This window comes from Siphateles boraxobius, unplaced genomic scaffold (assembly GCF_051911475.1).
Source record: "Siphateles boraxobius isolate OS27281-9 unplaced genomic scaffold, OSU_SipBor_1 55, whole genome shotgun sequence".
Lineage (NCBI taxonomy): Eukaryota > Metazoa > Chordata > Actinopteri > Cypriniformes > Leuciscidae > Siphateles > Siphateles boraxobius.
This window is the reverse complement of record NW_027509181.1, coordinates 4019444-4044864: the sequence shown is the minus strand read 5'-3', so window position 1 is coordinate 4044864 and position 25421 is coordinate 4019444. Positions and strand designations below refer to the sequence as shown.

At 35.1% G+C, this 25421-nt stretch overlaps 1 protein-coding gene across 1 annotated transcript; it reads left to right on the top strand.

Annotated features, from left to right (window-relative positions):
• Positions 1–1161: 1161 nt before the first annotated feature.
• cmn (calymmin) lies at positions 1162–25020 on the top strand. Its single transcript, XM_077205758.1, has 51 exons — positions 1162–1174; positions 1540–1563; positions 1676–1729; positions 2387–2428; positions 5674–5715; positions 7236–7271; positions 7660–7692; positions 7805–7861; positions 7979–8014; positions 8325–8372; positions 8504–8560; positions 8670–8720; positions 8997–9044; positions 9161–9217; positions 9319–9369; positions 9657–9704; positions 11083–11133; positions 11411–11458; positions 11960–12016; positions 12120–12170; positions 13123–13179; positions 13269–13319; positions 13803–13859; positions 13966–14016; positions 14320–14367; positions 14480–14536; positions 14650–14700; positions 14981–15028; positions 15318–15374; positions 15487–15537; positions 15906–15959; positions 16117–16692; positions 16963–17022; positions 17150–17203; positions 17423–17461; positions 17545–17604; positions 17746–17781; positions 18182–18238; positions 18336–18401; positions 18485–18544; positions 18873–18944; positions 19027–19068; positions 19183–19257; positions 19355–19414; positions 19572–19631; positions 19800–19868; positions 22296–22370; positions 22459–22497; positions 23829–24086; positions 24596–24646; positions 24770–25020. Exons 1-51 carry the CDS (start codon positions 1162–1164, stop codon positions 24772–24774), a joined length of 3300 nt encoding a protein of 1099 aa, XP_077061873.1. The 3' UTR covers positions 24775–25020.
• The last annotated feature ends 401 nt before the right edge of the window (positions 25021–25421 follow it).

Genomic DNA, 25421 nt, shown 5'->3' with positions numbered 1-25421 from the left:
GGAAAAATCAATTGGAGTGAAGATTTTACCTTTATTTATAAAGTTTATTCAGAAAAATAAACTTGATAGTACAGTCGGCAATATATAATATGAGGATTACTTACAGAATCCTATAAATTCATACATAACTTTAACAAGGTTAAATTAACTTTTGGTGATTTTTTTTTGTGGTTTTTTTAAATGCAAATAATTTATTTGTTTATTTATTTATTTATTTACTGATCATACAAAATTTTTCAATAAACTTTTTTTTTTAATAATCAAATTTGCCCTCAGAATTAAACATCCAAGATCTGTTGTGCATTTCAGTTCCTGAAATTTCTTAGTATTTTGTGAAACATCATTTTCTTGCCAAGGGCTTCTTAACATCACAGAGCGAGTTCCCCCTGCAATGCCTGAATCTAACATCTCCCTGTGAGAATATCATTTTATTACTTGCACAGACTTGCTCAACTTATTCTCTTGCCCCTGCTGTCTCCAGAAACTGCCTGTTCCCCTATGTGTGTAAGATATTTAGACAACAGTACTGTAAGATGCAGCAATTATATTAGTTCACGTTACCTGTGAAAATAGTTAATGGAAACAGTTTCATAGTAGATCCATCATTAACTTCAAATGACAGAAGTATAGTATAAAGCAATTTATCGATATATTATAGTTTTATATAGCAATGCTGTATTGAACAGAATATGTGACGTGTCTGTATACATTCTGAACCAACAATAGAGCTTCCATAAATTTCATATTTGTTTGACATTTCATTTTTGTATTAAATTTTTTTATTGATTTTTGTGATTCTTTAAGTTCAATTAAATATTGTACAGTACATTGTCATGTCAGAGGATAACCTCCTGTAAAAAAAAAAATTAAATTTTTTTTTTTTATTGTTTAAGGGTACCAACCTCAAAATCCAAATGGCGGTGCAGTACAAATGCCACCAGGAGGTAATATCAATCTTTCTATGTTGATGTACACTAAACAACAGTTTCAGTGCATGGCTATTTCCGTTAGTCATTCTGAACTATCCAAGTCTGTGAAATTATCATGCAATTTTTAACATGATTTTCTGGTATTGCAAATATTCAGCTTAGAAAAATGCGATAACCCAATAAATCTGTATTTTCAGGTTATGGTGTGGGTCCAAATAGCAACTTCGTAAATATGAAAGGAAATGGTAAGCAAGAACAGAATTTATTCTAATATACTTGGTTTTTGAACTTTTGTGAATAAATATACCATAACATATAAAATGTGATGCAATAACTCAGTTAATGTTTTATTTTTAGCTTTCTGAAATATTTCATATTTAGCATATCTATTTGTGTGCATGTACAGAAGTTTTGTTTACTGCTTTATAAAATGAATTTTATTTACATTTTATTTACATAAATCAAGGAAACTTCTTTAACAAGGATCTTTCTGTCTATTGATATACTTGTGTACATTTGAACAATTTATTTCGTTGATTAATTTGGATTCTCTGGGATGGATGTATGGATGGATGGATTTTTGTTTACATTTTTTTCTTTTTATTATCAGGTTATCCTGTAAACAAAGGTACAGGTAAGCCCAAACCATGAAATGTAGTATGTGATATGTAATATATATAATATAATGAAGTGAATCAGTTCCGAAAATTGAATAAATCATCATACACCTGTCTGTTGTCTTTCAGGTGCTTCTGGAAGTGCACAAAATAAGCCTGGATATGGAGGTCATTCACCATATGGTATGAGCTTTTTTTTTTTGCTTGTACTTTAAGTACATAATCAGGTTGTGTGTGTGTGTGTGTGTGTGTGTGTGTGTGTGTGTGTGTGTGTGTGTGTGTGTGTGTGTGTGTGTGTGTGTGTGTGTGTGTGTGTGTGTGTGTGTGTGTGTGTGTGTGTGTGTGTGTGTGTGTGTGTGTGTGTGTGTGTGTTACTAAATACTAACTATTTTTGTGAGGACCTGTTTAAAATCAGAATAACTATTTTGTGGGTTTGAGTTTTAAACCGTGTGTGTATAACTATTATTGTGAGGACCTATTAAAAATCAGAGGAACTATTTTGTGAGTTTGAGTTTTAAACCATCGTAGTGAGGACAAAGACCGTAAAGTAAGGACATTTTGGCTGGTCTTCACTTTCTGGGACCCCTTTAAAGACAGCGTTATGGGGTAACGAATTGCAATTAAAGTGAGTTATATGTAAGGCCTGTTTGAGGGTCAAGACTTGGTTTTAGGGATAAGGTTATACTTATGTTAAGGGTAGATTTAGAGTAAGGGTTCGTGTTAGGTGCTTCATTGTAATTTGTAGGGTTAGGAGCTAGATATTGCATTGTGTCAACGAGTGTGTGTGTGTGAGAGAGAAACTCTCTAATTGCAATACATTCCTGTCATTTATTGTTACAGGGATTGGGAACGGGAACGGCTACAGAGCACCATCTTATGGGGGTGAGTTTAATCTCAATGTGTCAGTGTGTTAGGTTTGTGCATACAGATTGTGCAAATGTACCCATTAAGAATGTGCACCATTGTGTTTTGTTTCAGCATAAAAAACTGTTGTCATAGTGCGTTTACTTTCATTAAAAAGTCTGTTTAATATTGTCTGAAGGCTACAGTAATTTAATGGGCACTCATCCCCAAAAAGGAGCTGGTCTAGGTAAGTCTTATCTTAATATTCTCTTAAAGATTAGTCAAGTCAAGTCATCCTCATTTATATAGCGCTTTTAACAATGTAGATTGTTTCAAAGCAGCTTTACAGAGATAAACATATAATTTAAGGTAACAGAGATTGGTTTGGTTTTATAGTGGCTCTTGAAAAATGTTTTTTCCAGCTAAAGTTAGTTTTGATTGATTCACTTCCGTCTAAATGATCATTTGTTATTAAATTAGGGGCCGCTAAGACGACACCGTTCTCTCTAAACAGACTTTAAACGTGAACCTGTGATAGACGCTGATGGCGTTCTAATGCGCATTAAGAATTGATTCTATAGTTATGTGCGTTTGAATATATGTGCGCAGGTTTGTAATTCCTTACAAACCATGCCTAAACAAACTACTTGTCTATAAATTTTGATGCAGAATTTTTATTTTATCTTATCACTTTGGGTAGGTACGCGAACCGAAAAATTCCACAAAGCTTTATCTGTAGAGTGGTATAGGGATCCTCCATAGGGAGAGGCTAGTTGGCACTTCAGCACTGCATTGTCATCAGGTCCAGGCGAAAGTCCTTCGTCAGATCTGGAAACGGCCTGGATCCAGCAGGCTGCGGGAAAACCTCGGGATAAACAAAGACACTAAAATTAGCGTAGATGCCATTCTTCTTATGATGTAACGAGTACATCAGGATATGAGGGTAGTGTTCCCAGTTCCGGCTGACCTAATCTAAGCAGCCTAATATCGAATTATAGAAGGCTATAGAGTGTTATGTGAATGCTAGGTCAAAGAGATGTGTTTTTAGTCTAGCTTTGAACTGACAGACTGTGTCTGCTTCCCGGACAATGTTAGGAAGATTGTTCCAAAGTTTTGGTGCTAAATAGGAAAAGGATCTACCGCCAGCAGTCGATTTATATATTCTAGGTATTATCAACTGGCCAGAGTTTTGAGATCGCAATAGACGTGAAGGACTATAATGCGTTAAGAGCTCGCTCAAGTACTGGGGAGCTAAACCATTTAGTGCTTTGTAAGTAATCAGCAATATTTTAAAATTTATACGATGTTTAATAGGGAGCCAATGCAGTGTTGACAGAACCGGGCTAATATGGTCATACTTCCTGGTTCCGGTAAGAACTCTAGAAGCTGCGTTTTGAACTAGCTGTAGTTTGTTTATTAAGCGTGCTGGGCAACCACCCAGTAGAGCATTACAATAATCTAGCCTTGATGTCATGAACGCATGAACTAGTTGTTCCGCATTTGTCAATGAGAGCATATGACGTAATTTAGATATATTTTTAAGATGGAAAAATGCGGTTTTACAGACACTAGACGTGTGACTTTCAAATGAAAGATTGGTATTAAAGAGCACACCCAGGTTCCTAACTGACGACGAAGACTTAACAGAGGAGCCATCAAGTGTTAGACGGTATTCTAGGTTATTACTTGTGGAAGTTTTTTGTCCAATAATTAGAATCTCTGTTTTTTCAGAATTTAGTAGTAGGAAATTACTAGTCATCCAATTTGTGATATGAACTATGCATTCCGATAATTTTGTGAATTGGGGAGTTTCGCTAGGTTTGGAAGAAATATAGAGCTGAGTATCATCAGCATAACAGTGAAAGCTAATTCCATGTTTCCTAATGATATCTCCTAAAGGTAGCATGTACAGAGTGAACGGCAGCAGTCCTAGTACTGAGCCTTGTGGTACGCCATACTGAACTTGTGATCGATAAGACATCTCTTCATTTACTGCTACAAACTGATAGCGGTCAGATAAATATGATTTAAACCATGCTAATGCAATTCCACTAATGCCAACATAGTTTTCTAGTCTATTTAAGAGAATGTTGTGGTCAATGGTGTCAAATGCAGCACTAAGATCAAGTAACACTAATAGAGAGATACAACCACGATCGGATGATAAGAGCAAATCATTTGTGACTCTAATGAGAGCTGTCTCAGTGCTATGGTGCGGTCTAAATCCTGACTGGAAATCCTTGCAGATACCATTTCTTTTTAGATCACCCTGCAGGTCTTATGTTTTACTTGCTTTCTTCTGTGGAACACAAATGGTATATTTCTGAAGAATTTAGGATACTGTGGTCAGTTTTGGGGTAAATATCAAGAACCAAATAAACTACACCACCAATATCTTGTCAAATGAAGTACATTTGTACACCAACCAAATAGTTCTACAATGTTAATGTTAAAATGTTTTTTTTGTTTGTTTGTTTTTCCTTCCTAAGTGGAAGTAAAATGTATTTATGACAGGTATGGTTGTAAGATAGTATGGGGTGCTGGGGTGCATGTAAATTGCTAATTATTTTTACATAGCCTTTATTAGGCAGTATCAGAAGAACCAGTTTTCTCTTTCAAACACCACCAGTCAGTTTTAAATGAAATCTAAAGATTTAGCACTGCTTATTTTCAATACAAAATCTGACAAATTGGCAGTAAACTATCATTTGATATTGCTAAAGAAATTTAGAAATGTAAAACAGTCTGGAGACACTTTAGCAACAATCCTTTAACCACATTAGTATTTACTCTCTGTTTGCATTATGAATATTTTGATAACTGTTTTCTAGGTTATGGCACTGGATCTGCTGCTGCTAAGGGACAGAACTCAAATACTGGAGGAAAATTCTTTTTGCATGTAGTATTTTTTAAAGACATCTTGTCAGTTTGGATTAAATTTATATTATACTATTACCAGGGTCGAAATGAAAATGTTATCAAAGTCAGTAAAGAAAAACACGGTGGTGTAATCCAGATTTGAGTTTTTTTATGCAGTCGATACTGGCACTCTGTCCTAGCCTCTGCTCCTTTCAAGAGACATATAAAAATTTGAAAAATCATTGAAAACAATATTATTAATGAATAATAGTAGTGGTAATAATGCATTGAGATGATTATCATGATTAGAGATATGGTATATTAAGGTCTGGTTTATGAAATATAATCTCTGATAAATCAAGTGAGGTATGAAGAACAGAGCCCTGGTTTGAGTATATAATACATTTTCACCTCACTTTCTGCAGGATACACCAATGGTAGGGCGACCAAGACACAAACCAAACAAGGTACATAGATTTTTATTTAGTCAACTTCCTTTTCTGTAATCAATTACACTCACCTAAAGGATTATTAGGAACACCATACTAATACTGTGTTTAACCCCCTTCGCCTTCAGAACTGCCTTAATTCTACGTGGCATTGATTCAACAAGGTGCTGAAAGCATTCTTTAGATATGTTGGCCCATATTGATAGGATAGCATCTTGCAGTTGATGGAGATTTGTGGGATGCACATACAGGGCACGAACGTCCCGTTCCACCACATCCCAAAGATGCTCCATTGGGTTGAGATCTGGTGACTGTGGGGGTCATTTTAGTACAGTGAACTCATTGTCATGTTCAAGAAACCAATTTGAAATGATTTGAGCTTTGTAACATGGTGCATTATCCTGCTGGAAGTAGCCATCAGAGGATGGGCACATGGTGGCCATAAAGGGATGGACATGGTCAGAAACAATGCTCAGGTAGGCCGTGGCATTTAAACAATGCCCAATTGGCACTAAGGGGCCTAAAGTGTGCCAAGAAAACATCCCCCACACCATTACACCACCACCACCAGCCTGCAAAGTGGTAACAAGGCATGATGACCCATGTTCTCATTCTGTTTACGCCAAATTCTGACTCTACCATCTGAATGTCTCAACAGAAATCGAGACTCATCAGAACATTTTTCCAGTCTTCAACTGTCCAATTTTGGTGAGCTCTTGCAAATTGTAGCCTCTTTTTCCTATTTGTAGTGGAGATGAGTGGTACCCGGTGGGGTCTTCTGCTGTTGTAGCCCATCCGCCTCAAGGTTGTGCGTGTTGTGGCTTCACAAATGGTTTTCTGCATACCTCGGTTGTAACGAGTGGTTATTTCAGTCAAAGTTGCTCTTCTATCAGCTTGAATCAGTCGGCCCATTCTCCTCTGACCGCTAGCATCAACAAGGCATTTTCGCCCACAGGACTGCCGCATAATGGATGTTTTTCCCTTTTCACACCATTCTTTTTAAACCCTAGTAATGGTTGTGCGTGAAAATCCCAGTTAATGAGCAGATTGTGAAATACTCAAACCGGCCCGTCTGGCACCAACAACCATGCCACGCTCAAAATTGCTTAAATCACCTTTCTTTCCCATTCTGACATTCAGTTTGGAGTTCAGGAGATTGTCTTGACCAGGACCACACCCCTAAATGCATTGAAGCTACTGCCATGTGATTGGTTGATTAGATAATTGCATTAATGAGAAATTGAACAGGTGTTCCTAATAATCCTTTAGGTGAGTGTATATAATGTGTCTGTAACTGAGGTAACCGTAGAACCTCTAAACTGATTTGAGATTGGTTTTCTTCAGGATATGGAAGATATCATAATGGGGGTGCAGCTAACCAACCTAATACAGGTGATTTATATTGGATGTTTAAATAAATTTGATTCTATAGTGTTATTATTACAGTGTGGAGAGTACTAAATTCTGATAAGAACTCATGATATTAAACAAGTCTAAAAGTATTTTTCACTAATTAGGCTCTTCTCTTCAATGCACAGGGTATCCCAATGGTGGAACCAAGGGACCTAAACCAGGTAAACTTTGTGCACATTTAGATTGAGGTAACACTTTACAATAAGGTGTCACATTAGTTAACATGAACAAAATAAATAATACTTAGTTAATTTCAGCATTCACTAATACAATTGTAAGATCAAAAGAAACAACATGACCATTTTTAATAACTAACATTTAACAAAGGTTAATAAATGCTGTAAAAATATATTGCTCTATTTTAGTTAATGTTTGTTAATTTATTTACTAATGTTAACAAACAAGACATATTGTAAAGTGTTACCTAGATTAATAATCTATATTACCGGTGGAGGAGTTGTCTATTAGGGGATAAAGCACTAAAGGCCTGTATTGTAAACTGAGGTAACTGGAGAACCTCCAAACTAATTTGGGATTGGTTTTCTTCAGGATATGGAGGTGCAGCTAACCAACCTAATACAGGTAATACACTGGATGTCACCAGCTCTAGTGCAATTATTACAGTGTGGAAAATACTGAATTCTGAAAAGAACTGAGGATATTACACTAGTTTAAAGTACTTTTATTTAATTAGGCTCTTCTCTTCAAAATATTGGGTATCCCAATGGTGGAACCAAAGGACCTAAACCAGGTAAACTAATTTTGTGTGTGTGTGTAACGCGTATTTTGTGTATTTTTTTCCCTTTTGTCATTTTTCCATATCATTTGAATGTGTGTTGGATCTGCTTCAAAGGATATGATGTTCTAGCTGGACCCTCAAATGGACAAGGAGCCAAACCTAATGGTAAAGAGTGTGTGATTATTACTATTATAAAACAATTACTATTATAAAACAGTTTTTGTCTCCAAATTCCAGTTGGATAACCCGTGTTCAAAGCCACGGTAAAATATATTATATCGGCACACCATTAGTTTGACTGCACAAACATTTAATTTCTTTATAATATACTAACTGTAGTTTAGAACCATTTAGATTAATAATCGGTATTATTGGTAGAGAAGTTGTTTATTAGGGAATAAAGCACTAAATGTCTAAATTGCAAACTGAGGGAACTGAAGAACCTCCAAACTGATTTAGGATTGGTTTTCTTCAGGATATGGAGGATATCCTAATGGAGGTGCAGCTAACCAACCTAATACAGGTAATACACTGGATGTCACCAGCTCTTGTACAATTATTACGGTGTGAAAGATACTGAATTCTGAAAAGAACTGAGGATAATACATTACCTAGTGTTAACACAAACAAGTTTTTTTTTTTTTTTCTAATTAGGCTCTTCTCTTCAAAATATGGGATATCCTAATGGTGGAACCAAAGGACCTAAACCAGGTAAAATATTTTTTGTGTATGTGTAATGCATATTTTGTGTTCATTTTTTTTCTTTTATCTGAGTTTTCCATATCATTTGAATCTTATGCATGTTGGGTTTGCTTCAAAGGATATGGTGCTAAAGCTGGACCCTCAAATGGACAAGTACCCAAACCTAATGGTAAATAGCATGACATTATTACCATTACAAAACAGTGTTTGCCTCTAAATTCCAGTTGGATGAGCTGTGTTTCAAGCCACTGTAATATATGATATCCGCACACATTTAGTATGACTGCACTTTATAATACACCAACTGTAGTTTTGCCACATTTAGATTAGTAATCTGTATTATTGGTGAAGAATTTGTTTATTAGGTGTAAAGCACTAAAGGTCTGTATTGTAAACTAAGGTAACTGGAGAACCTCTAAACTAATTTGAGATTGTTTTTCTTCAGGATATGGAGGATATCCTAATGGAGGTGCAGCTAACCAACCTAATACAGGTAATACACAGTAATTATTGCACTAGAGCTGGTGACATCCAGTGTGAAAAGTATTGAATTCTAAAAAGAACTGAGAATCCTACAATGGTTTAAAATATTTTTCTTCTTCTAATTAGGCTCTTTTCTTCAAAATATTGGGTATCCCAATGGTGGAACCAAGGGACCTAAGCCAGGTAAACTAAGTTATGTGTAATGCGTATAATGTTCATATTTTTTTCTTTGTCTGATTTCTCCATATCATTTGAATCTTATTTGTGTTGGATCTGCTTCAAAGGATATGGTGCTAAAGCTGGACCCTCAAATGGACAAGGAGCCAAGCCTAATGGTAAATAACGTGTGATTATTATTACTATTATAAAACATAGTTTTTAGCTCTAAATTCCAGTTGGTTAAGTCACATTCAAAGCCACTGTAAAATATGATATACAAACACCTTTGATTGCACATTAATTTAATTCTTTATTAATAAACCAACTGCAGTGTAGCCCCATTTAGATTAAAAACGTATGAGTGGAGGAATTGTTTATTAGGGGATAAAGCACTAAATGTCTGTATTGTAAACTTGAGGTAACTGGAGAACCTCTAAACTGATTTAGGATTGGTTTTGTTCAGGAAATGGAGGATATCCTCATGGAGGTGCAGCTAACCAACCTAATACAGGTAATACACTGTATGTCAACAGCTGTTACAATCTGTTCTGACACACTCAGGTTGAAGATCCAAACACAGCCTTTATTGGTTATCCACATTCATAATTCATAAACAGGCACAGGGTCAAAAACGTGCAAACAATCCAAACATAAAACAAGGACCAAGAAACACAGGCAAACAAGGTAATCCAAAGAACAGGCAAAAGATCAAGACCATAGAACCAAGAACCAGGAAAGAACGCTCAGAATTGCATTTGTAACCAAACAAGACTTCACAACGAATGATTGGAAACACAGGGCTTATAAAGGCCGAGCTAAACAAGGTAATCACACACAGCTGAACATAATCACGCATAATGAGCCAGGCAATGTGTACTGGGAAATGGAGTTCATGATGAGGTAGCAAAGGAGACAGAAAATGTCACCACCTCTAGTGCAATTATTACAGTGTGGAAAATACCGAATTCTGAAAAAGAACGGAGGATATTACACTGGTTTAAAGTACGTTTCTCTAATTAGGCTCTTCTCTTCAAAATATGGGATATCCCAATGGTGGAACCAAGGGACCTAAACCAGGTAAACTATTTGTGTGTGTACTGCGTATGTTGTGTTTTTTTTTCTTCTTCTTTTGTCTGATTTTTCTGTATCATTTGAATCTTATGTGTGTTTGGTCTGCTTCAAAGGATATGGTGCTAAAGCTGGACCCTCAAATGGACAAGTAGCCAAACTTAATGGTAAATAGCATGACATTATTATTATTATTATTATTATTATTATTATTATTATTATTATTATTATTAGAAAACAGTTTTGGCTCTAAATTTCATTTGGATGAGCTGCGTTCAAAGCTACTGTAAAATATGATATCCACACACATTTAGTATGACTGCACATTAGTTAAATTTCTTTATAATACACCAACTCTAGTTTAGCCCCATTTAGATGAATACTCTGTATTATTGGTGAAGAAGTTGTTTATTGGGGGGTAAAGCACTAACGGCCTGTATTGTAAACTTGAGGTAACTGGAGAACCTCCAAACTAATTTGAGATTGGTTTTCTTCAGGATATGGAGGATATCCTAATGGAGGTTCAGCTAACCAACCTAATACAGGTAATACACTGGATGTCACTAGCTCTAGTGCAATTATTACAGTGGAAACTACTGAATTCTGAAAATAACTAAGGATATTACACTTGTTTAAAGTACTTTTCTTTAATTAGGTTCTTCTCTTCAAAATATGGGATATCCCAATGGTGGAACCAAAGGACCTAAACCAGGTAAACTATGTGTGTGTGTAATGCATATGTTGTGTGTGTGTTTTTTTTTCTCCTTTGTCTGATTTGTCCATATCAATTTAATCATATGTGTGTTGGGTTTGCTTTAAAGGATATGGTGCTATAGCTGGACCCTCAAATGGACAAGGAGCCAAGCCTAATGGTAAATAATATGTGATTATTACAATTATAGAAACGTTTTGGGGCTCTAAATTCCAGTTGGATAAGCCCCATTCAAAGCCACTGTAAAATATGATATGTTTGATTGCACATGAATTTAATTCTTTTTTAATAAACCAACTAGTGTAGCCCCATTTAGATTAATAATGTATATTATTGATGGAGGATTTGTTTATTAGGGGATAAAGCACTAAAGGTCTGTATTTTAAACTGAGGTAACTGGAGAATCTCTAAACTGATTTGAGATTGGTTTTGTTCAGGAAATGGAGGATATCCTAATGGAGGTGCAGCTAACCAACCTAATACAGGTAATACCCTGGATGGCACCAGCTGTTACAATATTCTCTGACACACACAGGTTGAAAATCTAAACACAGCTTTTATTTAGGGTAATCCAGTCATAATTCATAAACCGGCCCAGGGTCAAAAACGTGCAAACAATCCAAAAACATAAAACAAGGTCCAAGAAACACAGGCAAACAAGGTAATCCAAAGAACAAAATATCAAAACCAATAACCTGAAAAGAATGCTCAGAAATTCAGTTGTAACCCAAACAAGACTTGCAATTAATGCGTGGAAACACAGGGCTTATAAAGGCAGAGCTAAACAAGGTAATCACACACAGCTGAACATAATCACGCATAATGAGCCAGGCAATGGGTACTGGGAAATGGAGTTCATGATGAGGTAGCAAAGGAGACAGAAAATGTCACCAGCTCTAGTGCAATTATTACAGTGTGGAAAATACTGAATTCTGAAAAGTCAATTGGGGCTATTACACTGGTTTAAAGTACCTTTCTCTAATTAGGCTCTTCTCTTCAAAATATGGGATATCCAAATAGTGGAACCAAGGGACCTAAACCAGGTAAACTATTTTTGTGTGTGTAATGCGTATGTTGTGTATTTTTTCCCCTTTGTCTGATTTGTCCATGTCATTTGATTCGTATGTGTTTGGGTCTACTTCAAAGGATATGGAGCTAAAGCTGGACCCTCAAATGGTCAAGGAGCCAAGCCTAATGGTAAATAGCATGACAATGGGTCTCATTCACTAATAATTGCGTAGATTATTTCGTATTAGTACGCGCAGGACTTTTCATGAAAAATCTTAGCCTAATTCACAACCCGTCAATACAAGTATGAATTTGTTCTTAATATCGTTCTGATTTTAGTAAATTTGGAGTAGCTATTCTAAACGAGCAGCTGCATTCACAAGGTTAGTCATTTGCATAAAACAAGCCCAAACCATCTCCATAAGGGATTTCCGCACATGCTTTCCTTACAGCATTTCATCGCTCAAGTCAAACTTCCCGCTGTTTGCTGAAGAGCTCTCGCCCAATCTCGAGCAATGCCTAGTGTGCCATTCTCCCGAGTTCTCACAATAAACACCTTTTATACAGACCCAGATTACAGACCTATCTTGAGCCAGCTGTACACATGCGTGTATCTGCGTTATTCAGAGAAACCTCGCAGCTGAAGCTATAACGCCCCTTTTCTTACTGTTAAACTGTAAAAATGGAATGCATTTAAGATTAAGTTAAATTGTATTATTTAATAATTGTACTATATAATTTTATAAATGGACTATATAATACAATTAATGCAACATACTTCAAGTTCAATATATTTAGTCGTGTTAGGATGATATATAACTTAACACGATCATAAGGCCATACAGAGTAGGCTAAGTGTTTTTTGTGTATGTGTGGTTTCAGTTCCTATATTTTTTGGTAAATTTAGAATAAATTGTATTACAAAACTTTTGGTTGATCGTGATATGTTATTGTTTGACTACACATTAATAGAATGTCTTTATTATACACCAACTGTAGTTTAGCGGCATTTAGATTAATAATCTGTTTTATTGGTGGAGAAGTTGTTTATTTAGAGGTAAAGCACTAAAGGTCTGAATTGTAAAGTGAGGTAACTGAGAAACTGGATTTTACACTGGTTTAAAGTATTTTTTCTATTTAGGCTCTTCTCTACAATATGTGGGGTATCCTAATGGAGGAACCAAGGGACCTAAACCAGGTAAATGCGTATTGTGTGTGAATTTATTTTTCCTCTGTCTGACTTTTCCATATCATTTGAATCTTATGTGTGTTGGGTTTGCTTCAAAGGATATGGTGCTAAAGCTGGACCCTCAAATGGACAAGGAGTCAAGCCTAATGGTAAATAGCATGACATTATTACTATTATAACACATTTTTTTGGCTCTAAAATAGGTTGGATAAGCCATGTTTAAAGGCACTGTAATATATACTATATATCTGCACACCTTTTATGTTATTGCACATTGATTGAAATCTTTATTTCACATTGATTAATCTTCATTGATTGAAAAAAATATTAATGAACCAACTGTAGTGTAGCCCCATTTAGATGAATAATCTATATTATTCTTGGTGTAGTTGTTTGAGTAAAGCACTAAAGGTCTGTATTATTAAACTGAGGTAACTGGAGAACCTCTAAACTGATTTAGGATTGGTTTTCTTCAGGATATGGAGGATATCCTAATGGAGGTGCAGCTAACCAACCTAATACAGGTAATACACTGGATGTCACCATCTCTACAGTGTAATTATTATGATGTGCATAATACTGAAATCTGAATGTGGATATTACACTGGTTTAAAGTACTTTTCTCTAACTAGGTTCTTCACTTCAAAATATGGGGTATCCCAGTGGTGGAACCAAGGGACCTAAACTAGGTAAACGCTTATTGTGTGTGTTATGCATATAGTGTGTATTTCTTGTTCCTTTGCATAATTCTTCAGTATTATTCAAAATCGTTTGTGTATGTGGTTTGCTTCAAAGGATATGGTGCTAAAGCTGGACTCTCAAATGGACAAGGAGCCAAGCATAATGGTAAATACCATGTGATTATTACATGCTATAGTTTTGGCTTTAAAATAGTTGGATAAGCTGTTTTAGAAGTTGCATAAGCTGTTTTAGAAGCCACTGTATAATATGATATTCACACACCTTTGATTACACATTGAATTCTTTATTAATAAACCAGCTGTAGTGCAGCCCCATTAATAATTATAATTAATAATGGATATTATTGGTGGAGGAATTGTTTATTAGGGGATAAAGCACTAACGGCCTCTATTGTAAACTGAGGTAATTGAAGAACCTCCGAACTGATTTGAGATTGGTTTTCTTCAGGATATGGAGGATATCCTAATGGAGGTGCAGCTAACCAACCTAATACAGGTAATACACTGGATGTCACTAGCTCTAGTGCAAATATTACAGTGTGGAAAATACTGAATTCTGAAAAGAACTGAGGATATTACTCTTGTTTAAAGTACTTTTCTCTAATTAGGCTCTTCTCTTCAAAATATGGGATATCCCAATGGTGGAACCAAGGGACCTAAACCAGGTAAACTAATTTTGTGTGTGTAATGTGCATGTTGTTTTATTTATTTATTTATTTATTTTTGTCTGATTTTTCCGTATCATTTGAATCTTATGTGTGTTGGGTCTGCTTCAAAGGATATGGTGCTAAAGCTGGACCCTCAAATGGACATGGAGCCAAGCCTAATGGTAAAGAGCATGTGATTATTACTATTATAAAACATGGTTTTTGGCTCTAAAATCTGGTTGGATAGGCTGCTTTTGGAGCTAAAATATGATATCTACACACATTTGATTGCACATTAGTTGAATTCTTTATTTAAAAACCAACTCTAGTGTAGCCCCATTTAGATTAATGATTGTTACCGGTGGAAGGGTTGTGTATTATGAGTAAAGCCATAAAGGTCTTAATTGTAAACTTGAGGTAACTGGAGAACCTCTAAACTAATTTGGGATTGGTTCTCTTCAGGATATGGAGGGTATCCTAATGGAGGTGCAGCTAACCAACCTAATACAGGTAATACACTGGATGTCACCATCTCTACAGTGTAATTATTATGATGTGCATAATACTGAAATCTGAATGTGGATATTACACTGGTTTAAAGTACTTTTCTCTAACTAGGTTCTTCACTTCAAAATATGGGGTATCCCAGTGGTGGAACCAAGGGACCAGCTAACCAACCTAATACAGGTAATACACTGGATGTCACCAGCTCTAGTGCAATTATTACAGTGTGGATAATGCTGATTTCTTAAAAGAACTGAGGATATTACACTAGTTTAAAGTACTTTTCTCTAATTAGGCTCTTCTCTTCAAAATATGGGATATCCCAATGGTGGAACCAAAGGACCTAAACCAGGTAAAACATTTTTTTAAAAAGTTGTGTAATGCATATAGTGTGCATTTATTTTTCTTTTGTCTGATTTTTCTGTATTATTTTAAATCTTATGTTTGTTGGATCTGCTTCAAAGGATATGGTGCTAAAGCTGGACCCTCAAATGGACAAGGAGACAAACCTAATGGTAAATAGAATGACATCATTACTATTATAAAACATATCTTTTGGCTCTAAATTCAGGTTGGATAAGCAGTGTTCAAAGCCACTGTAAAGAATGAGATATCCCTGCATTAAGTGAATTCTTTATTTATAAGCCAAGTGTAGTCCCATTTAGATTAATAATTAATATTATTTAAGTTTTTATTAGGGGTAATGCACTATATGTATGTTGACACGTGTTGTATCTGTTGTTTTTTAATATTCTACCTTTTTAAAACCATATTCTACATATTTCAAGTGTACAGAATTTTAGGTCCAGTTTGAAACAAACAAACTACATCGTCTAATGTAAAACCTTCAGTTATAACATATTACATATCTTGTGATCTATAGGTTATGGTGTTCCTGGCTATATGACAAAAGGACCTTATAAAGCAGCTAATTCAGGTAAAATCATGATTATTTAAAGTGGATTTTATTTACTTCCTCCACATGACATGAATAGAAGTTCTGTCATTTAGAAATGTATGTTATGTCTCGGCATGCAAGTTTGTCATATTGACTTGTAAATGTAAATTTGTAGTCAAATTGCTTTGGCTTCTAGGTTATATGCCTGTAACAACTGGAAAACAGGGTGCTTCCAGTGGAAATGGACCTAAAGGGAAGATTTTAAGCCCTGAAGGACAAAGTCATCTCCCGGTAACATCTAACACCAAGGGCTTTTTACCACTATCTGGACGTGAGCCAAATACAGGATTACTTCCAGAACAAACTAAAGACCTTCCATCAGTTCTGCAACAAACAAAGGGACAAAATCTTCATCCACATGGCAAATCCCCCAACTCAATGGCACCTTGGCCTGCTCCAAAGCCATTTATGCAAGGTCCCGGTTCATATAAACCTAGTAAAGCTTATAAACCAAAACCAGTTGCAACAGTAGTCCCTCAATCAATTTCTGCAGAATCAGCTCCCATTCCTCAAACATCACAGACAGTCGCACTAGAGCAGGAACAAGTCCTTTCACAGGAACAAAAGATAAGTCCAGTGTTACCACAAGACAGTATTTCTTCACAGGTGCCTCTAGTGCCAGAATCAGCTCAATCAACTCCAGAGATGCAACATTTCAAGATTCAGTCAAACAAGCCTGTGCCTCAAAGGAAGAATCCAATGATAAATCCTGGTAAACTTTTATGGTTTCAAATTAAAATCTTAAATCATATCCTGAAATCATATAACAGCTTGAAGCTATACCCCTTCTGCAACATTTAACTAATTCACAACCATAAAGATATTTCCTAAAATAGTTTTAAATTGGGTTTTGAATTTCTTTTGGAATCATTCTCCTAACAATTCGCTCTGTAATACATTATGCATGTATTACAACTAATTTAGTTGATTGTTTATAGTTTATTTAAATTTAGTTTATTGATAACTTCTTTGTTTTCTACAGAACTCACTGGTCTAGGACAACCAAATGGACAGGTGCAGGGAGCTATACCTTCAAAGCCTGGTAAATCCTAAATAATAATCCATTGATATAAAATAAAATCACATTAAATTAGCTGGGCTCTTCTAACCCAAAACTACATTTGTATTAATAACAAACTATTTCATTGTAGATTTTTTTTTTTTTTTAGATTGTGGACCTGGAGGACAACCTAATGGACAATGGGTCAAACTTCCAAGTGCTGGTGAACTCTCATTTCCCCCCACTTGTTTATTGTCATATAAATTATAAAACGATTGGCAATGCTTACCAAAAATCGTAATGTTTTAAAGACACCATTCAATAAAAATAAGAGATTTTGGTGTCCATTTTGGTCCATGTCAGTTTGCTTTGACTTCTAAACAGTTGTGAAGACCAAGCAAAAGGTAAGCATTCAATCTAAAACTAAAAATGTGGTTTTCAGGGTATCCAAATGGAAAAGGAGCAGTTGCATCACAACCAGGTGCATTAAATTCCATATAAACATTAACTATCCATATAACCATAACAGCATTTTAACCACTTTGAATAAAAATATTTCACTAGGCTTCGAAGCAGGAATGGGTGGTTATCCAGCTCATGGTATGAACAATGGCTACAAAGCAGGTAAATCATTACATAACACATTTTATTGTAATTATAATGACTTATTATTTCGCTTCATCTTTGCAATGTCTATATCTGTTTAAAACTTTTTGCTTGTCTAAAATTATGAAAAATGTGTCTTTCATTTTGCCGTCTTTACAGGTTATGGAGGCTATGGAAACAAACAGAAAAATCCAGGTTGGAATATTACTTCATGGATATTTCAAATATAATTTTTTAACATGGACACAATTCACATATGCATTTATTAAATAATAATAATATATGCTTTAGTCCTTTCCGTGACTCTGTGAATAATTACAATACTTTCTTTACCCTTGTGACTCAGACGGTAGTTCTGCTTACTAATATAGTAAACACTTTATTCTGCCTACTATTTAATAAAAAAGTGAAACAGTATGCCATATGCTACGATAAACGTTTCACACAGTAGTATGCTACATTTCACAAGACCTGTTTAATTGAATTTGTGTGTAGTAAGTTAGTTTTTTGCCCTCTTGTTTTCTGTGCTAGACATTTAGAAGAAACAGTTTGATTATATATCATTAATATTTACTCTTTTCTGTTACCTTGATAGCTGGACCACAAGGTGAGCAACCAACAGGATTTAAGGGAAAATCTCAAGCGAAATATGGTTAGTCTGAGAAATCCTATCAGCTCGTTTTAAAACGACTCTAATTCTGCACACTTACATTTACTCAGTTTTCATAAGCAAGGTCGTATTTTTACAGGAATTGGCGGACTTCCATTTAGTGGTTCCCCCATTGGATATCAAACAAACCCCTCTGGACAATATGGTATGCTATCTTTATTTGAGTTAGTATTGACCCTAACTGTAATCCTGACTGGACACATGGATTAATGTGCATCTTTCTCATAGGCAATGATGGTCAGCACTATGGAGCCAAACCCTACAATCCTAAAGCGTTAGGAAAATACGGTGAAGATTAGATGCTTTGATATTCCTTTACACTTTTTCATAATTTTTTGTATGCATTTATCAGTTGACTGGCAGTTTGTAGCATTGCACTACAGATTGAGGTAGAAATGAACATTTACTTACTTGCGATAAAACACATTTAGTGGTGAAATATTTAAATTTTACAAAATTAAAGTTTAAAAATGTTATTTAAGATCTCTACTCTAAGTCAATATTTGATCAGCTGACACGACAATTGGGAACCCTTGCATCTTAAAACATTATATAGAATGCTGTTAAATACATATATATATATATATAATAATTCTGTTCTCTGGCCCCAAAATAGGACATGGCACTTTACCATACAACTCTCAGCCTTTACTGCCTGAATCTGTTGCCAAGTCCCCTGGTAAATATGGTAAGTTAATACATAATTTTATCTGATCATACAGCACATCTTTTTTGAAGATATTGTAAAATATAAGTTTCTTTATTTTCAGATTTTGGAGGGTTACCCTACAATGGGCAGCCACGTGGATATGGTATAGTGACAAATACTTTGGCAAATTTAGTGACTGTAATTTCTTTTCCAACTCATATTGTCTTATTTCTACAAATTATGACAGTGAGTATGTTTTACTGTAATTCTCTCTCAGGACAAAAGGGTCTTCAATATGGTGGTCAGCCATTTGATCTCAGGCCTGATACTGTGTCTGGAAAATATGGTGAAGGTGAGTTATTTTTTTTATAGATAATTAAATGACAACACCCCTAATGTCATAATATGACTGTACTGATAGGTATGTCCATCCTCTCTACTCTCTGTAGGTTCTCCAGAATCCCTGTATAACTCAGAAACACTCAGTTTCGGTGGCGATGCTAACTATGGTGCAATTTTTTTTAACTTACTTATTGATACTCTAGTTTAAAGATCCTCTTCATCATTGCTTTGTATGTGAATTGTCAAACGGCATACAGTTAGGCTAACGAGAAAGTAGTAATTGTTTTGTACTTACCCTTGATAAAATCACTGTATGGCTTACAGGTAATCCAGCAGTGTCATATGAACTCCTTGGCCCAGTGACTGATGGCCAGTCTGTTGATGGTACGTTCAACTCCTATTTATTTAGTACACCATTTATTAATCAAAAAAGAACTATTGAAATACTTTGATGTAATTCCATAAGTTAAATGAAGAGATTGTTATCATTTGAATTCAAACTCAGAAGTTTTAATGCTATCATTTAATCCTTTTTTTCTTTTTCTTTTTTAGAAAACAGAAGCTTGGAGGCTTTGCATCAAGGTCCTGAGATTGACGGACAGAAATCCATTGACCAATATGGTTAGTTGTATTTTGAGATGTTCAGATATCTATGTTCATTTAAGTTAGGCTCTGTTCACTGGTATTTTTTACTTTTTGTACTTTTTAAGAAAAAATTCTTATCTGTACTGAGCCACATGCAATTGTGGTTTTTTAAAGGAGATGCATATCTGATATCTGGACATCTGACCTACTGCTAAACACTTATTTACGATTCCCATTGGAATTCCAAGCCACCACGGCGAGGGAAACATTTACCCACAAAGATAACTTTTCTTACTCTCATATTATTTTGATGTGCTCACACAAAAATACAGCTTCTTTTGAAGTGATCAAAAGAAATTTTATATATAGGTAAGATTGCGCACACACAAAAACAAAAAAAACAAAAGCACAGAACCTTATTTTGAACTGCAGTCCTGTGAATTTTATAAATAAAATAGCTTTGCTACTGAAAGCTACATTACTTTTTTTAGCAACAAGGTGATAACTTTGCTGTTTTGGAAGCAATTAAACTTCACTATAGAGACGCTGCACAGACGCAGTAATTCCCACACTGTCTCTTTCTCAAATTCAAATAAATGTAATCTTCCTGCACTTTAATTTACTTTAGAATTCCAACCCATAGATAAAATAACAAATAGAAGTACTGTTACTTTTATTTACTAAATATAACTACTGTAATTTGTCTCTGTTCAGTCAAATTTTGAGCTGTAAACACAAATAACTGCTTTAAATTAGCCATGCAAATGATCATGGTATAAGCGAAATAATCACATTTTGTGTGTATTAAAGTCAAAGAACCACTTGACGTCAATTATATCTATTAGTTTTAGATAGCCTGCGGCCATTTAAAACTTGAGGGTTGACCATGTCACTAAAAGCAATCACCAATGAAATCAGTTGCTACGTTCACACACTGCAAGTCTTAATACTCATTTCCAATGTATTGCTCAGATCCGAGTTTTTTGGTATTGTTGTTTTAAATGTGTAAAATCAGATTCCAGTGTGAACAGATCATGGTCCTGAACTAATCTGTATATGCAAAAGAATGATAAAAAGACTTAACGCAGCAGGAAGTGAACATGCAGGACATTAAAGTAAGCGATTACGGGTTTTGCACGCGAATTAATGCACAGGCAATATAAAAAAAATAGTACTGGGCAACGATTAATTGCAATTAATCGCATCCAAAATAAAAGTTGTTTACATAATATATGTGTGTACTGTATATAATTATTTTGTATATAAATACACACACATGCATGTACATATTTAAGAAATATATTTAAGAAAAATGTGTTATTTATATATAAAATATTTAGATTTATATATTATATAAAATATTTAGATTTATATATAATTTAAAATATATTTCTTAAATATATACATGCATAGTGTATATATACAAAATAATTATACACAGTACACAAACATATACATGTAAGCACAAACTTTAACTTTGGATGCAATTAATTGTTGCCCAGCACAAAAAAAAAAAAAAGACAGACAAGGTTGCGGAAAAAAGAGCAGCATTTTTAAACATTTATGATGTTTTGCTTGTATATAGAGCTGTCGTGTAATACTCCGACACATCACTGTCCTTCACTGACTACCTCTCGCAACTTTCTTGATAACTTCAGGTAGCTATGTAAAACTTTTGAAGTGACTCCCATGTGCGCAGAATTGTGACGAATGTTGACGTAAAAATCTCATGAATTCCGATATGACTGTTCAGACTGAGGTCACATTGCAAAACATCAGACCTGTATCGGACTTAGGACCACATATGGAAGTGGCCCAAATCAGAATCGAAAAGATCAGATTCCATGTAGTTTGTGCTGTTTACACTGTCGTGACAAAAACAGATCCGAGTCACATATGAGCAACAACAACAACAAAAAAACGTTCACACTGCAAGCCTTATGGCTGGTTCACACAACACTCTTTTGCTTTTAAAAATGCGAGAAGCGAGCAATGGAATGGGTAAAAACCGCAAGGTCACGAGATGTCTTAAAACTTGAACTTATTTTAACTTGAGCACTGCGTTTTTAGAACACTGTATCATGCGTGAGATGCAAAACGCGAGTGCAACAGTCAAACACGTCCTTCTAGCACATGTTTACATAGAAAAATAATGGAAAAGTGGTGCCGAGGTATGGAACTGGTCGTGTTACTGAACTGAACCACATGCACAAAAGAACACTAAGACAGCTCGCTGTCATATGGAAGAAAACATGGAGGCCCCTGAAGGACGCAGACGAGGATGAGGAGAATTAGAGCAAAGTTTTTCTCGTATAGTTTTCCCTCATGTTTGGCCTGTATAGAGCTGTCACCGTAATATTTATTAGGAGTATAACAGCTCACTGTGCCTCCACTGACTACTTTGCTGCCGTCTATCTTATTCCATATTCACACATTGATTCGGTGTGTTTGTGCTTGATTCAGGAGATGGAGAGGTTCCACCCCATCCTGATGCTCCAGGAGCTGGAGATGCAAATGCACAATCCATCGAGAAATATGGTACAAGCATTTTTTTTACACTATGTATATCTACCAGAATGAAGTGTGTAAATCTGCATATAAACATCTCTCACCCTCTTTGTTCAAGGAACTGGGGATTATACAATTGGAAGAGTACAACCAGAAGGTAAAAGTAATGTTCAAAACTCTGCTTCTCTGAATGTTGTAAATCCTGTATTTACAGATATATTTTATATATATATGTAAATATATATATAATTGCAGGATTTAATAATGGTGCCAACCAGGGTCAGAAATGAACTTTTCCATAAAGGGCAATATCTTTACACTGCAAAGGTGGAACTAAGGCTGCATCTGACAGCATTTATTTGTATGTACACTGTTTAATGCTGCTCAAAGGTGGCATACATGTATTTACACAATAATTGCATAAATAAAAAGCCTACATAAATTATAAAATAAAAAAACTCATTATAGGGCAAGGCTGCAATATTATGAAAAATCATTATTGTTGACAATTGGTCTTGATATTGTAATAATAACTATTAATTTTGATTGATATAATACACAAACATTTGTGTTTGAGGATATGGCACATCATATATCATGGCTACACAGACGAAACAAGCTAAGAACCATTTCTGAATTGGTGTTGCGAACTCTGGTGTAACGCATACAAGACTTTGCAAAGTAAGAGTGAATACACATGGTTTAAATAGACAGAGCTGACCAGATAATGAAACACAGGTGGAAGTAATCAAACCACAATGAGTCCAGGCAATGGACTATGGGAAATTTAGTTCATGATGAGATAAAGCAGATGGAAAGAGTGTCCTCTGGTGAAGATCATGGGCACTCCAGCTGGTGGTTGTGAATTAGTTTATTGCTTATTACACATTAGAAAATCAATACTTGAACAATAGTAGTACAATACAAATACAATAGTAGCATGAACAATAACAGTTTATTCCCAGTTTTAATAACTATCTACAGAAAAAAAAACGTCTCCATCTCTGAAGCGTCTCTAATCGCAAAAAGTATTATAATCACTAAGCTGTTTACACTGCAAAATGAATGTATTACATTATATCTGCACTTTGTTGTGTATGATGAGAATTGGAGAGCATCAGAATTCAGCGCACACTGAACAAGACTCTGCTGTTGTCAGCCGTGAATAATCTAAACGCCTCTGATTGGCTATTGCATTTATAAAATCAACAAAAATGTGATTGGTTATAATGCACAATGCTGTAAAATGATTTCACTTGAATCGCAACAGTCGTAATTGATTGACTTGAATTGTAGAGGGGCATTTTTGCCAGTTAATCTTGAATTTGCAAGACATTTTTGTTCATTTTGGTGGCATTTTTGTCTCAAACCCAAAAATGTCTAACCCTGCTGCTGTTGAACTATCGTCCCATATATTCTTCCATTTCAAATATATCGAGAGAACTTAAATCCAACCTTTCCATCATGTCTTTCTTGACTGTCCTGCAGTTGTCTCATTTCCTGGTGTTCCCACTGTGGGCCCCGCTCCTCACATCCCTGCTGTCACCTCAGTAGACGCCACTCTTTCACTGGACGGCTCCTCAACGGTCCCAGTCTCTGTGCCTGATGTGTACGCTGTTCCTATCTCACCCATAATCCCTCAGCCTGAGCTGCCCACTCTAATGCTGCAGCCCGCACCACCACAACAGATCCACATCCAGCAGCACCTCAAGTTCCACATCCAGCCCAATGGCGACTCCCAGACAGGTAAGATGCTAATAAATGCACTCTTTGTTATCAACATATTTTATTTTATTGTGCAGAGTTGCATTGCAACTGACAACAGCTAGATTAATGAACTATATTAATCATTTCAGAATAGTTTCTTATTCATATTATTATTATTATTATTATTATTATTATTGTGTAACTATAAATTTATTAATAACATTTTTTATCATATTGTTGTCAACGCAATAAGCTACGTAACCTTTTCCACCAATTTAATGGTGCATTAAGCGATTTCTGAGAAACACGGTTAAAAGTGGATCAGACCGAGCACCAAAACTCACTTGTAGCCAATCAGCAGTAAGGGGCGTGTCCACTTATGAGGGGGGAGGTGCCTGTGCTGTAGTGTGTTTGTGAATTTGGTGGGGCGGAGCGGGCATGTTTGTTTTGGTGATTTCAAAAATCAACAGGTTTCTCAGTAATTGCTTACTCTCCATTTAGCCATATTTTTTAACTTTGTGCATTTAAAAGTTGGTTATTTTTAACAGGAAAGGAAGGCAAATACAAATTGAGTGGATTCTTTGGAAATAAATACCAAGGTAGGCCTTATGTTTATACACATTTAACATTAATAAAACCTAAAATAATAATATATTATTATTTTATATATGAATAATAATAATGTGGCTTTTTTTCTAACCTATACCTCCTTTTTTTCTTAGGATAATTTTGAAGTGGAAGTTGATGCTGCAAGAATGTGTATCTTCACTTGATTGCTCTTTTTTTTTACACAATGTTTCTGTGAATGTTGTACATTTTCTGTCATTTTATTTGAGTATTTTGTTCTCCTTGTATTTTAATGTATTTTTAATATTTGTTACCTTGCCATAAAAATAAACAGCTGCTTGTAAAAATAAAGACATTTTAGATTAAATATAATTATATCTGATGTATCTTTTTTCGTTTTAAATTCCATAATCCACAAAAAACGTTTCTTGTATTTTGTTTTATGCATTTCTTTTTCTAGAAGCCACAGTTATTTATTTGTTTAATTTCATGTGGCAAGGCTATGTACTCTAAATCTAACTTTAAATCTAAGATTTAGAACTCTAACTCTAAATCCAACCCTCATTTAAAATCTTTCATTTAAATCCAGTTTTACCTGGACTTTATATAGGGTAGCATAATGAAAATTCTTGGGATTATCATATTCAAGTTTCTGAAATAAATGTCAGTAATAAGAGATAAAAAACAGATGTGTCGAAGTCTACCAGCAGACGAGTGTTTGTACTTAAGGACCTGTAATCTTCCATGAGCTCGCCTCTGTTGAGCCTGACTGCTTCATGCTGATTGGCTATGACGCTAAGTAGCAGT

What these genes read in the sequence shown, in the direction of transcription:
- cmn (XM_077205758.1), top strand. An exon ending in ACAAGGAGCCAAGCCTAATG is followed by an intron (nt 9,370 to 9,656) that starts GTAAATAACGTG and finishes GGTTTTGTTCAG; the next exon opens with GAAATGGAGGATATCCTCAT. An exon ending in AACCAAGGGACCTAAACCAG is followed by an intron (nt 13,180 to 13,268) that starts GTAAATGCGTAT and finishes TTTGCTTCAAAG; the next exon opens with GATATGGTGCTAAAGCTGGA.